Here is a 17,403-nt window from a genome sequence, read left to right as displayed (position 1 = left end):
GATGTAGATGGTCCACCCGACCCTGTATGGCGGAGGAGAAAGCCGACACGCAGGGCTAATGGACTGTGGAGTTAAGATCTGAAGCCAGGCCCAGGGCCCCTGACCACCGTGTCCGGCTGAGAGAAGCGCTGCTGGAGACAGGCCTCCAGCCCCTATGTTCTTGGGGTGTTGCGAGGTAAGCCTGGCTTAGTAGCTGAAGAAGATGGTGATCAGCAAGGTCCCGCGCAAGGAGGGTCAGCGTGGTCCACTGCCTTTGAGCCGGCAGAGGGTAAGGTCCAGTCTAGACACTAAGCCTTACTTCAGTGCCCACACGGGTTGTTCAATCACATCTCCCACCTCAGCGGGCTGAGAGCACCCCGCACAGGAACATGGAGAAAGGAATTTCGGACAGTATTCTGCAGCTTAATTTTTTTTTAAAGAAAACTTAAGTGTAAGGCAAATATGTTGTTATGCCTGGCTGGATGGTACCGTATACACTGAAACGGCCTCTTTAGAGAAAGTTAAGTATGGCAGTCAGGTGACACAGCCGCCAGTGTCCTCAGCCCCCACAACAGAGGCCGAAAGGGCTAGACACTCACTGTCCCAGAGCCTGCTGGAGGCGCCTGGGAAAGCAAGTCGTCCCTGATCAGAGCAGAGACATGCCCAGGGTACCCTCCCCTGCAGCTCCTTGCAGCTTTGGGTCACACCAGGCACTCATCTTGCAGTCTGAGGGCAGAGGAGGGGGCGGGAGGATGGAGGGGTCTCGCCCCTGAGTTGAGAGACCACCCTGGGCCATGTTTCCAAGGCGACACGGCCTGTGAAGGGACAGCCTGAGCCCTGGTGGGAACATCTCAGGCTACCTGTGCCCACAGCACAACCCCTGTGCCCCACGTGCCCCCAGTGCCCTTGGAGCCGGGGCAGCAGGAAGCCCCCAGGAAAGGAACTCAAGCAGGGTGGGTGCTGAGGGCGAGAGTGAAGTGGGTACAAGGGTGTGTGGAGCTCAGGCAGGCACTGGGAGGGGTCTTCCTCTTGCCCTCACCCGGGCTTTCTCTGCAGACTCGGACAGAGCAAGTGGATTTGGAGCTGAAAGGCGGCAGAGGGGTGATAGGAGGTCTTCCAGGCTACACGGCCAGGCCCTCGCCTGGCAGCCTGGGACATGCTGGCTCCAGAGGGGCTGGGGACACAGCACCAATCCCCCCCACCCCCCGCCACCCTCCCCCAGTGGTGGCGTGGGGCAAACATGGTGCCCTGCAGACACTCTTGTAGTGTCCCTGGATGAAAAAACAGATCCAAATAAAAACGGCAGAGAAGCTGCAAAATGGAATTATTTCCTGCCGTATCAGTAAACAGGGATGTCACTCATCAGCAATTGCAGCCACCAAGGACGGCGAGCTGGTGAGCCAGAGGAAACTCAGGAAGGACAGCACCTGTCATCGAGTGGCCGCCAGCCTGCAGCCACTCCTGACGGTGAGCCCCGAGGAAACTCAGGGCATGAGAGCACGGGACACAGGCCCCGGATCGCTGCGGCGCCTGTCAAAGGGACGACTTCCGTGAGCCCAGACATCTCCCCGTACGCAGAAAAGTGCTGAGTTCCTCAACCTGAGACATTAAAGAAAACTGATGTTTGGACTACCTGCCCTCTGTTGCAAAGTATATAACCTGGCTCTTCCCCTCACCTCCTCAAACCAGTTCTCTCAATATTACTTGAGATGCTGCCTTCTGGGCTTAAGTCCTAAAACGTTCCACCAAATCAAACATAACTCAGTTTTTAGGTTTGAATATTTTCTGAGTCGACAAAGTGAATGCTTGCTGGTGCAGACCTCTGACTCCTTTGCCCCGAGACTTTGGTCTGGCCCTCCCATGGCTGGCGCGTGCCTGAGGACAATGATGCTCTTCTCTGGGAGGCCCACGGCCTGTCCAGCCTCGTTCTGGGTCCCTGGCCAGCTCTTACCTATGGTCTCTGACTGCTGAACCCTGGCCCACACCCCCAGGGCTGCCTCCCGTCGTGTCCTGAGACAGCGTCCCCAAGGCCCCGTCCTGGGAGAGGCTCTCTGGGTCCAGCCAGACTCCTCCTTGACGCCCCCACCCCCAGCCCCATCTCAGTCCACCTTCTTCAGCTCTATCCTCAGGACACTGGGAGTCCTCTGAAGCCAGGGGCCCCTCTTTGTCCCCCTGTCCCTCATGTGTCCCACGGTGGCATCCTCTGGGCTTGACTTTATGTCACCTCCTCAGGGAGGCCCTCTCTGATACGCTGACATGGGCACCTCCTCTTTACCTTCCGTGGCGTCACCTCAGTGTCTTCCCTTTGTCGGGCGCGTTCCCGTCTGTAATTTTGTTTTTTTTCCCTCGTCTTCTTGTTCACTGTCTCCCCCGCTTCACTGAGAGGCCTGAGGGCAGCATCCAAGCTGGTTTGTTCCCACTTTGAGCACAGCTCCTGGTTCACAGCAGACGTCTTTCATCTGTCTGTCTGTCATCTATCGGGTGTGTGTTCTCAGTTGCTCAGCCGTGTGCGACCCTTTGTGACCCCACGGACTGTAGCCCGCCAGGCTCCTCTGTCCATGGGATTTTTTCAGGCAAGAATACTGGAGTGGTGTGCCATTTCTTACTCCAGGGGATCTTCCTGGCCCCGGGACTGAACCTGCATCTCGTGGATCTCCTGCACTGGGCGGCAGGCTCTTTACCACTAGCGCCACCTGGGAAGCACATCTATCGCGTTTCAGGCATACATGTATAATACGTAACATATATGATAGCGATACTTACATCACAGGTTTACTACTAACAAATGACCGACTCTCCTTCCTTGGACTCCCAGATCACTTTGCCTGTTAGTCTCTAACTTTGTCGTGATTATCATTATTTGACTAAGTGCTCTCTTCCTCATAGAACACACTCCTGCTAGACCAGGGGCTCATCTCTGCTCCGTGTCACTGCCCGGGGCCACCCCAGCAGGCACTCAGTCCTGCCCTGTTCACCGGACCTTGACTCTGGGTCCCCGTGGGTTTTCCCTGGTTCTGATTCACGGGCATCAGGAGAAGGAGAGAGTGACGGCTTACTGAGCTCCTGCCATCCCAGCCACAAGAGCAAAGGATCCCGTGAACATCACCCCCATTTAATCAGAGATTCATATTAGAGTTCCCATTCACAAACGTGCACACCGGTGGTGAAAGTTTAATTTGCTTGAGATCTTTCTGACTGTCCCGCCTCCAATTATTGACATGGAAAACTGGAAAACTGGGTTTTCTTAAAGAATTATCAGAAAGGCCTCTCTCTGAGCTGTCACTTGAGTCCCAGGTATCGATAGTTCTGAACCTTGAGAGTGACACATGTTTGTGAAACTACCTGTCACTGAAACGACTCCAGACCTGGAGACCCGGGCTCTCCCTGCTCCCCCAGCCCAGCCTGCAGCTCTCTTCCCACACTCTGGAATGTGGGGAGCTCCCTCTTGGGGCCTGGAAGGGCATTTTTGTCTGCTATGACCCTGAGCTGCTATGACCCAAGGCATCCCCCCAAGGTCCTGCATGAAGGAGGCTTGTCTGGGGACCGAGGCCACAGGGCAGTGGCTTCTAGCCTACGGGGCTTGGCCCTGAGCAGCCCACACGCGTGAGCCCTGACTTGCTTACTTGTGTGCGTGCACGCTCAGTTGTGTCTGACTCTTTGCGACCCTGTGGACTGGAGCTCACCAGGCTCCTCTGTCCATGGAATCCTCCAGGCAAGAATACTGGAGTGGGCTGCCATTTCCTTCTCCAGGGACTTGCTTACTTAAAAGGTGCTCAACCCCGTGTCTTCAGCTGAAGGCAACCTGAAGCTAATGAAAGCTCACCAGTCCACTCCTCCACTCCTGGGCGCTCAGGACAACAGGCAGCATTGCAGGAACGCCTAAACAGTTCTCTCACTAGCGCCCCTCCCCGACAGGGAGGCAGCCTTGACTTCAGCTGTCACAATACAGCTGTTTTAGGTCCTCAGAAAACCAGCTTTGGAAAGGCAGCCAGAGACCCCAGGCCTGAGAGGTCGCCTTCGTCTTGCCTCGAGAAGCATGCATGTGCACACGCGTGTGTGTGTGAGGGTGGGGCGATTGTGCCAGGCGGGTAAATGGTGAATTCCTGGACCATGTTTTCCTGTTGGCCCGGGAGCGTACAGCATTGAATTCTGTCCCCCGAGAACTCCTATTTCAGGAGGCTGCAGCACCAGGCCCAGAGACCCACAAAAGACCCAGTGGGAGAACATTCTTTTTGAAGAAACCCCCTTCCACGCACAGGAGCCAGGCCTCTAAGGGCTGACAAGATCCAGCAGACAACGTAATGAGGTTCCACCCAGAGCCGCCCGAAGCCACTGACACGTGGCCCCGGAAAGGGAAAGCAGCTCTGCTGACCAATCAATATTCACATTTGTGCGGAAAAGCACAAATTATACGAACCAAGTGAAAACTGGTAACCCCACTTCCTAGTGACGGAAATTGTTAATACCTTGCAGAACATGCTTCCAGGTGCCATTCTCTGAGTCCACACGGGAGCACACGTGCAAGGGCTTCCATTCTCCTGGAATCTGCTTTTCTTATTTAAAAGTAAGTTCTTCCGTGTCACAAGATTTAAATTTTTATGGATGTGTTATCATTTCAACTGATAAGAGGTGGAGGCTGGCGCCCATCAGGCATTTCTGCAGGAGGTAGAATTGCCCACACCCAGTGGAACTCAGAGACTTCAGCCTGGACACTTTCCTCAGGGACAGACTGGCTCCCACTCAGAGCTGTGAGTCTGATCACTCACCTGATTTAAGTGTGAAACTCAACCCAGGCAGACATTTGAAATTCAAGTTTTCCTGGAGCTATGCTGATAGGTTTAGAGACCTGGGCAGGCTGCTGATGAGGGGAGGGTAACAGCAGAGAGGAAGATCTGAGCTCTTTGAAATGACCTTGGGGTCAAGAGGTCATTCGGTCCAAGCGATTCTGTTTCTGGAGAAGGAGACTGAGGTCAGGAACGGTTTTATGAGAGTAATAATCTGGTAGAGAAATCAACAAAGGATACAGAGAGAAATTTTCCAAAAGACAAAACATGAGTTAAGAACGTATTTTAAAATATTCAATTGTGTTCACAAAGAAATGAAAACCAAACAATAAAAGGTCTTTTTTGTCTATCAAATTTAGGGGAAAAAGACAGCTGGCTGGGTTCAAGGAGCCTTTGTACACTTGTACACTTGGGATTTTCAAAGATGTGATTTCCTCTCCATGTACCATGACAATGTGTCCAAATAGCTTTAAGTATAGTCATCCCACTTGATACATTGTTTTTACAGGAATTTATACCAGGAATTTATCTTAATGAATTAATTAGAGATAGTCACAAAGATTTATCTTCCAGGATGTTCACCGCAGCATTTTTTATGGTGGTGAAAATTTGGAAAAGACATAAACGTCCAACAATAGGGGATTGGTGAAATAAATGGAGCCCTAGGCAGCCACTAAGATTCAAATTTTAGAAAAATTAATGACACGAAAAGGCTCATGATATAATAAATTTTAAAATTTGCTAATAAAATTGAACACTTTTTTTCAAGTGGATATTTCTGAGTGCCAGTTACAGGTAATTTTTGTTCCAAAATTTTATTTCTATGCTCTCATGCTTTTCAAATTTCTACAATGGATGCGTTTTTTAACCTCTTAAGGAAAGGGCACCGGTGGAAGGTTGCATTATGGCGGGGAGGCTGCAGGAAGTGAGGAAGTATTGTGAGGTTTCCTGCTAATTATGGCTTCTCATTAGCTAGTAGCTTCCGGGTCAGGGGCCGGGTCAAGGCCCTGGCACCCACGTGGTGGCTCCCGGCCCTGCACCGGGGAGTTCAGCCTGCTGGCAGACCCTGTAAAACAAGATGCTGCTGCTGAAGGCCAAGGGTAGCCTGCAGGCCTCAGTTGGCGCCTGGTTTGCTAATAATCAGACCCTAGATGGATTCTGGTACATGTGGGTGGTTTCTGGCACTCAGTACCCCTTCCACACTCCCACACGCTCTTATTCCTGGGACTGTGTAAGCTTTGCTTTTCTGACATCCCAATTCCTGTCCCCGATTCAGACCAGGGAGAAGTGGATGGGAAGTACTTCCCACTGGGCTTTCCTCCTCCCCTTGCTGGGTGAGACTCACCCTTCCTTCCTGACACTGACCTGCCACCACCAAGCTGCTTGGAAAAACCGACCAGGAGCTCTGAGCAAGGGCAGAGGACAGGGCTCATGGAGGGCAGTAGACGGGGACTCGGGGTCAGGGCAGCAAGGAGGACCCAGGACGGAGGACCCTGGAGCCCCGCGATGGTGCCACACGCTCCCAGCCCAAGCGGAGCCACCCTCCTCCGAGCAGCGGGGCAGGCGCAGACGCAGTGCCTTTGGGGTAAGGAAGTGACAGGCTGGCGCTGCCGTGAGACTCCCCTTGGCATCGGCCGACCTGGGCGGTGGAGGAAGACCACACGGAGCAGGGCTAGAGAGGGAACCTTCCGGGGTCAGGGTCTTCCTAAACCGTCTGGTGCTAAAAACAGGAGGAGGCCAGCTCCTCTGCTCTATCAGAAGCGTGTCCCTCAAACCCACTTCTCCGGGGTAGTTCAGTGGGGACGCAACCCAGACAGCGGGCGGCAGGCGCCGCGGGGGCTCTGGGCCAGGCGCCCGCAGGCCGTGCCCACCCTGGTGCAGCTCTGGAGCCAGTGAGTGACCCAGTGCACGCCCGGACCACGTGGGCAAGCTTCGGGGCCGAGCGCTGGGAGGAGTGTGGCCGGAGACACACAGGAGGGCTGGAGTGGGGTCTCCACCGGCCCTGAGAGACCCCCGCGCCCCCGCCCAGCACCCCGGCGGGCGGGGCTTTTCCGTCTCCCGCGTCCCTGCGTCCTCATCCCCCACAACCCCCGCAGCCCTCGCCCGCAGCACCCGCTCTGTGCTCCTCCTCTCCGGACAGGCCATTCGGGAAAGTTCTAACTGCTTCGATGAGTCTTAGAGGCCCGCGGAATACCGTAGCTCTCATTTCCCCGTCTGCGGGCGGGGGAGGCCCGCGGGAGGAGCCCCTTGCTCCGAGGGTTAACAGCGGGGGCCGACGGCTGCTGCCCGCAAAGTTGCAGGGAACTCGAGAGCCAGGCCAGCGCCGGGCTCTAACGACTGCCTGCTTGCTTCACTGTCAGCATCCTCGGCGGCAGGACGCTCGCACACCAGCCTGTCCTACGTGTTCTTCAGACCGCGTCCTCACCTGCCGTCAGAATTCTATTCTTTAGGACTCCCACCCTGGGCCTTTCCCAAATCACTTGCTTTTCTCCCTTTCCTAGAGGACCCCCTTTTTTTCTGTCATCTATGCACTCTGTGCTTCCCTGGTGGCTAAGATGATAATGAATGGGCCCCACAATGCAGGAGACCCGGGTTCAATCCCTGGGTCAGAAAGATCCCCTGGAGAAGGACATGGCAACTCACTCCAGTATTTTTGCCTGGAGAATCCCCTGGATAGAGGAGCCTGGCGGGCTACAGTCCCTGGGATGGCAAAGAGTCAGATAGGACTGAGCGACTAACACTTTCACGTTCATGCACTCTGTACCCACCGTGAGTCCTGATCCCCATCCAGGAGCACCCTGAGCCCCCATTATGACCCATGCCACCCTCCCAGGGAAGCACCAGCCCTTAGGAGCCTTGCTAGCCTGAGGAGCTGTCTGGAGCATCAAGAGGAAGAGCTCCTCGCGCCACCCACCATCCCGCTGACCCCGTGAGCCCTGCGGACAAGACAGCCGCAGGATGCCAGGATGCCACAGGGTGTCGGAGGAGGGCCACACGGAGGGGCACATGCCGTCCACAGCCCACTGCCATGCTGCTGCCTGTCCCCTGCCAGTGTCCCCTGACCACCAAAGCCTTGGCACAAAGGTCTCAGGGTGGGGCCCGGCCCCCGCGCATGGCTGGCGCGTTCTCAGCTGCCACCCTCCTGTGGTCCCCGCCCTTCTGCTGAGCCTGGTTGTCTTTCTCTGGATTCTATGAGCCACCTGATATCCTTCTAATAGTTCCTGTTTCTGTTTGAATGAGTCCATGGTTTCTGCCATTGGCAAGCAAGGGTGGGCCACAGCTCCCTCCCAGGGCTGCTGGCTGGAGGAGGGCGCCCGGGGCAGAGGACCCAAGGGTGTGGGTGTCCCGGTGCTACGCTCTCCGGCGCTGGGGCAGACCTCGCTCAGGGGTCGTTCTCCAGGTTTTCCTGCCTTTGGTGTCGCTGGCATGTTTGGTTCCTTCGGGTCTCTGCAGACTCAGGAGTCACAGGTGCTGCGAAGACTGCTCACTGTACGGAGCTGCACCGCACTGCCCTCCGCAGAGAGGGCTGCTCACCGGGGCCTCCTCGGGAAGCCCGAGGCTGTTCATCGCCTGCGGCCACTCCAGACCGGCCCTCTGGAAAGACGCCTCACCGCGCCAGCATCGCCCTCCACGGTCCTCCCCTGCGGCCCCCGCCCTCCTCGGAGCAGGGCCGGGCAGGCAGACCCTGCGTGCTTCCAGGAGCTGGAGGGAAGGGTCTCTGTTCTGGGGGAAACCAAGGAAAAGCCCAGCTCGCAAATGGCCACGTGACGCCTTTGAAGAAAGAGGGAATGTTGCTTTTTCCCTCTGTGGCAGTAAGCTCAATAAATGAACAATAAGCTCATGAGAAAGCACACAGCTATGAGCGCAGGTCTCCCCCTCTCTTGAGCAGGATTTCTGTGCAGGACTAACCCCGCTTCCTCTGAGGTACCGTTGATCCCCCAGGGACCAGATCCTGTGTGGGATGACTCCCAGCTCCCACCCTTGGGACTCAGGCCTGCGGACGGGTACCAACATGACCGGGTGGCCGAGGGCATCCTCAGGATACAGCCTCCACCGAGGGGAGGATGAGACGGGGAGACCCGGGGCTCCGGAGAGGTCTGCGGGACCTGGAGGAAGGCCGGGACCCAGCCCCTCCTGGTGTCCTGTTACTAAAGCCCTTGAACGCCCAAGGTCATTTGTGAGGGAGCACCGTGGGGGGAGCACCATGAGGGAGCATCGTGAGGGAGCACCATCAGGGAGCTGGAGCCCTGGGCTGACCAGAGGCCTGGGGGCCTCGGACCCCAAGCCTGGTCCTGGAGGGTGAGCGTGTGTGACGTGGAGGCCAAGAGTCCTGAGCACAAGGAGTCGGCTCTGCTGACCAGCTCATCACCCAGAAATCCGGGGGGGCCCCTTGCCCCCCGAGACGGGTGGAGGCTTGACACCAGCAAGGACCGAGGGCCCTGGGGGCTGAGGGGGAGGCACCTAGAAATAGAAACGGCCATTTCTATTACCTTTGCATATTTAGAAGTACGGTGTGGACACACACACTGCACCAATGTCAGGGCCCTGGTTTCGACACTGAATATAGTTAGCTAAGACGTCACCTCTGGAGAAGCCAATGACGGGGACACCTGCGGACCTCTGTGTGTTATTTGCATAACTCCCTGTGAGTCTGTAGTTATTTAAAAATAAAACGTCACTTAAAAAGGTACGGGATACAGTGTTTTCATAATGAAAACCTAGCCATGTCAGATCACAGAAGGAAGCTCCCCCAAATTCCAAAAGGGAAACGTAAGAGCTGGGACATAATTTTCCACCCCAGGCTGCTGGAGTAGAACTTCTGGTTTCCCATTCCCTGTGCAGGGCTGGGAAAGACCTAGGAAACGTTGGCAGAGAGCCCCGACTTGGCCTCCACCCCCAGGCCTGACCTGCAAAGGACATCGTGATTAGTAAAATGGGTTATTTCCGTAAGGGCCTCTCATGGAGGTGGCGGCAGCAGTTAGAGAAGGCCTGTAAGCAACACACACAGACACACTTACAGACACACACCCACACACTCACACACAACACTGCCTAGCCACCTCCATGGAGCTCCCTTCCTATTTCTTGTGACCCCTGCACCCCACCCACCCATCCCAGTGTCGGGTGGGCAGAACAAGCCCACTATAGGACTTCCTTGGTGGGCTTGTGGTTAAGACTCTGCCTGCCAATGCAGGGGACATGAGTTCGATCCCCGGTTCGGGCAGATCCCACATGACGAGGAACAGCTAAGCCCGAGCGTCACAACTACTGAAGCACGCGTGCCCCGGAGCTTGCATTCCAAGACGAGAAGCCGCTGCAAGCAGAAGCCCGCAACTGGAGAGCAGCCCCCACTCGCCACAACTGGAGAAAAGCCCGGGCAGCAACGGAGACCCAGCACAGCCAGAAACAGATAAACGGAATAAGCAAATGTCCACGGACGGCCTCTGGAAGCCAGCTAAGCACGACACTCAGGACACGGCGAACTTTTGTTGCTGCGTTCTTTCCAGTGTAACGTCAGCCCTCTCGTCTATGGCTCAGAGAGCCTCCAGCCAAACAAAATTAAAATACAGAAACAGAAAACATAAAGTTTCCTCTTTACTCCTTTGTGTGGGACTGAAGCCTTTTAATAGTTTCCAACAAAACCCATCTCAAATCCAATAAACTATGGAAAAAAATACTTGAACATACAAAAAGATTCAGAAATCTACAATAAGGGAGCTTACATGAACAAGTATTTTCCTGTGAAAATTGATTCCTTGATTTTCTCCAAGAAAGAAGAAAACTTTATATTCTCAAAGAGACCAGGGAGGAAATTGCACCGATGAAAAGAGAACCATCTCAAATGTTTAAAATCTTGTTTCTAGAAGTAAAACACTAATTACCCATTGTTTCTTAGGTCTGCAGAAGCAGTGAACTGTGTATTGGATGTTGCAGAAAGCCAGCTTCCCTGGTGGCTCAGATGGCAAAGAATCTGCCTGCAATGCAGGAGACCTGGGTTCGATCCCTGGGTCAGGAAGAGCCCCTGGAGAAGGGAATGGCAACACACTTCTGTATTCTTGCCTGGAGAATTCCATGGACAAAGGAGGCTGACCAGCAAGTCCACGGAATCCCAAGCAGTTGGACATGACTGAGCGACTAACACTGCACTGCAAACTAATTACCTGGAGAAATTCTCTGACTCTTTAGAAGATGTAGGTGTGAAAAGAGTAAATAACAAAAAAGATAAAAAGAGGAAGATCACAGCGTATCTGTTGGGGGAGATTTGCATAACAGGGCTTCCAAAAGGAAACAAAGGAGCAGAGAAGAAGAAACAACAGAAGAAAAATGCTCAGATATAGAAATCATTAGAGACCATTAGAAAAGGGAAGAAGGGGGGAGGGTTGAGTAAAGGAGTCCCGCCCCCCCCCCCCCCCGAAAAAACCAACATCCACAGGTGAGGGAGGAAAAGGAAGAATCCTGATCACGATCACACAGCCACCAGAGCTGAGGGCCTGTTCCAAGAAAACGGATAACCTGAATGTTTTACAAAATCAAACAGAAATGAAGATACATATTCTAATGAGGAATGTAAAGAGCAGTTTCTTATAAAGATATTATAAGGAAAATAAAGAACAAAATAACCCAGAGGGAAGGAGGGACTGAGATTTACGACGGAGCATTCAGCACAGGAGCGGCTCAGAGCCAGGCGGAGCAGCAAGGGGAGGTGGGCCTGGCGGTGTCCACGCGGTCAGAGAAGGGCAGGGGCAGCGGGGTCCTAGGCCACGGTGGGGAGGAGGTCACGCGGGGGAGGAGGTCAGACCCGGGAGGAGGCAGGGGGCGGGGTGGGGGGGGTGGAAGGAGAGGAGGTCAGACGGGGGAGGAGGCCACGAGGGGGAGGAGGTCAGACCCGGGAGGAGGTCGCCCTGGGAAGGGGGAGCCTCTCGCGGGCCGGGAGCAGACGGAGGGGAGAGAGAAGGGCGGCCCGGGCGGGCGGGAGGCGCGCGGCCGACCGAGGCCCCGGGGTCGCCGGGCCGCGCTCGAGCGCCCTCCCGCGGTGGCGAGCGGGAAGCGGGGCCGGGGGCCTCGGCGCTCACCTGGGGCCGTCCCGGAGGCTTCGCAGGGCCGCCGGGAGGCGCCGCGGCCCGGGGCGGGGGCTGGAGAGGGCCGGGCCGGGCCGGCAGGGAGCGCGGCACCTCCCCTCGCGCCTCGGATCCCGGCCGCGGCCGGGGCCGCCCGAGGTGCCTGTGGACCCCGCGGCCCGGGCGCTAGCGGCGCAGGGTCCCCGGTGCGCCGGCTTCCAGGGCCGTCCTCCGCCTCGAGACCGACGCCGGGCCGGCAGGGTCGGGTTTCTCCGCCTCCGGGCCGCTGGCCTCCACCCTGCGGGGCAGGCGGGCCTCCCTGCTCCGGGACGCGGACGCCGGGGCGGCTGGAGGACACGGCTTATCGGCCAGTTCGTCTCCTTGGTCCCACCGTTTTCGAGGAGCGAGTAGATTTACCGTTGCCTGCTCGGAAGAGGCGGAGAAGGCGATGGCACCCCACTCCAGTAATCTTGCCTGGAAAATCCCATGGACGGAGGAGCCTGGTAGGCTGCAGTCCATGGGGTCGCACAGAGTCGGACACGACTGAGCGACTTCACTTTCACTTTTCACTTTCATGCATTGGAGAAGGAAATGGCAGCCCACTCCAGTGTTCTTGCCTGGAGAATGCCAGGGACGGGGGAGCCCGGTGGGAGGCCTTCTATGGGGTCGCACAGAGTCGGACACGACTGAAGCGACTTAGCAGCAGCAGCAGCTCGGAAGAAGCAGGGCTGCGGGTCAAGCAGGACTCCCCGCCTCGCCGACTGCCGCAAGCTGCGCCTCTCGAAGCTTCCGAGGAGCTCCTAAAGGGGGGGCCCGACCCGGCCCTGGGGGCTCTCTTGGGGGTTCTGGAGTGGGGCCCGACACGCCCTTGGCCGGCAGGGAAACGACCGCCCCGTTGCCGGAGCCTGGACGCAGCAAAAGCCGCTGATGCGCGGCCCGCACCGCCCTTGGCTCGCACGGCGCTCCTCCCCGTGTCCTCCGCCTCGGGGTCCTGCTCCTCCCGAGTTCTCCTCCTCCGCTGCCCTCCAGCTTCTTTCCCCCGCAGCTTCTCCTCCCCTCAGCTCCTCCTCTCCCCCACCAGCTTCTCCTCTCCCCCGCCAGCTTCTCCTCCTCCCCGCCCCCAACTTCTCCTCTCCCCCCCAGCTTGTCCTCTCCCCAACCAGCTTCTCCTCTCCCCGACCAGCTTCTCTCCCCCACCAGCTTCTCCTCTCCTCGCCGCCAGCTTCTCCTCCCCCCAGCTTCTCCTCTTTCTCCCCAGCTTCTCCTCTTCCCATAAGCTTCTCCTTTCTCCCCCAGCTTCCCCTCCCCCGCACAGCTTATCTCCTCCCCGCCAGCTTCCCTTCTCCCTCCCAGCTTCCCCCTCCCACCCCCAGCTTCTCCTCTCCTCCCCCCAGCTTCTGCTCTTCCCATAAGCTTCTCCTCTCCCCCCACAGCTCCCCTCTCCCACCCCCAGCTTCCCCTCTCCCCTCCCAGCTTCTCCTACACCCCTCCCCCCAGCTTCCCCTCTCCCCACTGCCAGCTTCTGCTCTTCCCATAAGCTTCTCTCCCTCGTGCCACCTTCCCCTCTCCCACCCCCCAGCTTCCCCTCTCCCCCCCAGCTTCTCCTCTCCCCCCACCAGCCTCCCCTCTCCTACCCCCCCATCTTCTGCTCTTCCTCCCCAGCTTCTCCGTTCAGTGCTCTCCTTCTGAGTCCAGAGCCCGGCCCTCATGTGTTCCCAGTCAGCACACTCCCCCGGGATCCACCCAACCCCCACTATGCACATGACACCCAGATCTGCATCCCAGCCTCTATGTAGGCGCTGGATTCCGTGTGCGGCTACCCCGGGCCATTCCGTAAGCACCACAAGGTCAAGAAGCCCCTGCATTCATTTCCTGTAGCTGCTGTCACCAGCCCTTAGGACTGCTCGCTGGAATACTGCAAAACTGCTAAGTTGAGCTCTAATTTCACCAAGTCCTTCATACCCAGCTTTCTCAGGGGGATGCAGGGCTCTAGAGGTCCTGTACTCACCTCTCTAGTCTCATCCTTGGCACCCCCACCCCCTCCTCCTTCACATCTCTTCAAAACCTGCCACTGAACCATTTTGGATTTCTTTTAGGTCCCAGAATGCCCGGGCATCTTTCCTAACTTTATGATACATCGAGCCATTTACTTGGGAAAGAACACTTTCTCCTTTTCCAACTCAGGCAGCCTCCTACAGGAAGCCTTCTCAGGTTGATCCCACCAAGAAAGCTGAGTTCTTCCCCTGTATCCTCTGCTTACGGATGCAACACACATCATGCTGAATGGTTCTTACTTGCTGACTTGTGGCTCCCTTTAGGCATGTGATGGGATGAGAAAGTGCCATGATTAATAAATGCCTATTTCATGCAAGGGGCTTCCCTGGTGGCTCGTGGTTAAGAATCTGCCTGCCAATGCAGGAGACGTGGGTTTGATCCACGGGTTGAGAAGATGCCCTGGAGTAGGAAATGGCCACCCACTCCAGTATTCTTGCCTGGGAAATCCCATGGACAGAGGGGCCTGGTGGGCTGCAGTCCACGGGGGCGCACAGGGTGGGACGTGAGTGAGCAACTAAACGACAGCAGCAGTGTATGCAAGATGGCAGGTTCAGGCTCTGCCTCTGTGTCCCGCTGAAGGGATCGGCAGGCACAGAAGCGGGCGAACCTGGACTGGGTGGTGGGAACGCACAAGGAACACTGCTCCTGAGAAGACCCTGCCGGGCCAAGGCCTACGTGACTGGCTGCTCCCGCGTGGCAGGTACTGGGGCTGGGTCACGCCCACCTCCAGGCCCTTGCAGGGTGGAAGGGTCAAAAGCCCTCTGTCCTGGAGGTGAAGAGGGCTAGAGGGCATTGGGGGCTCGTTGGCAGACGAGCTGGGAAGGCAGGCCTCTCCCGGGGACGGCAGGAGCCATGGGAAATGCCACCAAAGCCCCCTTTCCTGCGTGGAGAGCAGTTCTCACCTCCATGAAGGCAGGCAGGCGGGAGACTTTGAGGAGAGTGTTCTCCAAAAACCTTTCAGTTCCCTAAGTGAGTGTGAGAACTGAAACACGATTTCCAGGCGCTGAGGAATCGCACCATTTAACATCGGCCCTTACAGACGATTCTGGGTGGTAGATGCCGGTTTGTATGGGGATGTGATTGCCCGGCACTTTTGAGCCCACAAACTAATACAAATTTAATTTCTGAAAACAAGGTCCACCAAGATGAAATTCCACTAATTAGCAAAACCCTTCTTTTTCCAGATGCATTCCAATCTATTACCCATGGAAGCAGGCGTTAGACATAAATGTGGGAAGAGGGGATCGCATGTCAAGAGTTGGCTGAGAGAGGCCATCACTCCAGGCTCCTCTCTGGAACTGAAACTCATCTCGATAAATCACCATGGCTCTTCGCCATCAGGAGTCTTCTCCCTTCAGATCTTATGGCCAAGAGAAGTATGGGCCATATGTTCACACCATTTGGTGAAAAATACACTGAACCAACAAAACAAGCATTGCACTTATGGGGAAATTTTTTATCAAGCTTCAAGTGTATTCATCCTAAATATGCAGATGTCATGTCATTTTTCCTCCCCATGGGAACAAATAACTGCTCATATTAAACCAGCATTTTAAAAGCAATGATCTAAATATAAACAACTGGTGTCCTCCTCACATGTCCCTTTTTATCCCTCTCTTGGGTGACTGAAAAGTGAAACTGGAAAGAAAAAATATTACGGAATTAAAACCCTCAATGTTATTTGGCTGGGGCACCAAAAAAGTCGTTAATTGGTGGAAAACTCCAATAGCCCCCAAGTCAACCTAAGACTTGCCAATTCCTTCTGGACAGGCCCATTCCCTAGATGATTTCAATTTAAAGGCTAACTGGGGTTTAGTTAATCCTAATTTCTCATCATCTATGAAAGCCCCTGGGTCCAACAATACTTTTTTTAAGAAAATTTACTTTCTGTTCCAAGTCTTAGGGTGTATTTGAAAGCCTGACTTGGGCATCTGGAGCATCTTGTGTCCAGTAGGAATATAATAAGGATTTTCTCACAGGTGTTCCCACAACCCTTGGATGTAGAAGGGAGACCCCAGGCAGGTGTGGGTGGCTGAGACCTGTAACTTGGACTGCTTATAGCACCGAGTGGGTGATAATTTTATTTGTATCTCAACACAAAACATGCAGATGAAGCTCTTGAGGACTGTGAAGACAACAGTAAAGTGAGGCTTTTGGAAGGACCTGTTGCACAAGGACAGAGCATTGTCCAGACTTTCCTGATTTTGATTTAGTTTGGACTGTGTTCCCTTCAACAGAGGCACAGATGCTAAGTGAGCATATGACATTATGTCTTGTCTTGTCCTGAGACTTTGCAAGACACTCCCACCTTGCCCCCTCTCCCTCCTTCAGTCTGTGGCTAATATCCTTCATGGCTTCTGTTTTAAAAGTCCCCTTCTCCTTTAGATTTTGCATGAAGCTGAAGACATTTCTAAGACATACACATTCTTGGAAAGGGGTGGTCTCAGTTTGTTTCCAACTACTTTACGTGTCAGCCTGTGATTCTGTTTTTGGAGAACGGATGTTATAATATTCTACACTAAGGCTTCTATAAAGAACAACTAATAGCTGTGAAATTCTTTCAAGTGTAAAAAACATCCAAATGTGAAGTGATCACTACTTACCAGGAAGCAGTGTTATACCCGCTGCCGGTTCTGGCCTAGAGGAATTGCTTTCGTTTGGGCAAGGATATCTTCAAGGGACTGAATCCAAGTTTAGGTTCCGCGAGTCTTTTGGAAAATCTAGTTTGTCCAACGTACAGATCCAGGCCCAGCTAAATACCAAATTTCCGCAGAAGATCAAAGCGCAGGCTTTATTTATTTACCTGAACTTAAGCTTACACGGAAATGAAGAATATCCTGCATTCAACTTCTATAACCCACAGAAGTATGGCCCATTTCCAGCTAAGTGTGAAGACTGCAGTCCCTTTTCTCTAGGGAAGCTCTCTGCTGTGTGCATCAGATAAAAGGGATAGCAAAGAAAACTCTGATCAGCCCCTTGTGGTATTTGACCCCTGAAATGTTGTAAGCCCCCTTCCCCCCACCACCCCGCCCAGGACAGGACAGGGCAAGTTTACTGCATGACTGCACTGTGCTCCAGAGATATACACGTCTCCCCCAAGGCCTACAGAATGAAAGGCGAGGACTCCTACCACCTCTGGAAGTCCAACAGCTAAAAAGAACACTCAGTAGAGAAGTTATGCCCTCACCCTTGGCACTCAACAGCCAATCAATGGACTGAGTCTTTATGGCTTTTACAAGAAATCCCCAAACAATAAAAGCCATGCAAACTATGTGACTATGAAAATGGGAAGATGCTCTCTTAGACCAGATTTTTAAATTACGTTAAGTACACTTTAGGGCACTCACCAAAGGGAAAGTGTATGCAATTAATACACAGTGATCACTTAGGTTATAAGACCTTTATACAGTTATCTAATTTAATCCTCACCAATCCTTGGGTAGGTGTTACACTGAATTACAGGTGACGAATTGAGATTCAAAGAATTTAAGCAGCTCATTCACTGAAGGTTGTAGAGAGAGCAAGAG

General features: G+C 54.6%; 1 protein-coding gene across 1 annotated transcript; it reads left to right on the top strand.

Annotated features, from left to right (window-relative positions):
* Nucleotides 1-202: 202 nt before the first annotated feature.
* Nucleotides 203-17,161, top strand: LOC138444695 (proline-rich protein 36-like). Its single transcript, XM_069598004.1, has 5 exons — nucleotides 203-268; nucleotides 881-932; nucleotides 1,346-1,446; nucleotides 11,701-14,576; nucleotides 15,061-17,161. Exons 1-4 carry the CDS (start codon nucleotides 203-205, stop codon nucleotides 13,231-13,233), a joined length of 1,752 nt encoding a protein of 583 aa, XP_069454105.1. The 3' UTR covers nucleotides 13,234-14,576; nucleotides 15,061-17,161.
* Nucleotides 17,162-17,403: the final 242 nt, after the last annotated feature.

This window comes from Ovis canadensis, chromosome 8, assembly GCF_042477335.2.
Source record: "Ovis canadensis isolate MfBH-ARS-UI-01 breed Bighorn chromosome 8, ARS-UI_OviCan_v2, whole genome shotgun sequence".
Lineage (NCBI taxonomy): Eukaryota > Metazoa > Chordata > Mammalia > Artiodactyla > Bovidae > Ovis > Ovis canadensis.
Note: the sequence above shows the minus strand (reverse complement) of the source record. Positions and strands in the feature narration are given on the sequence as shown.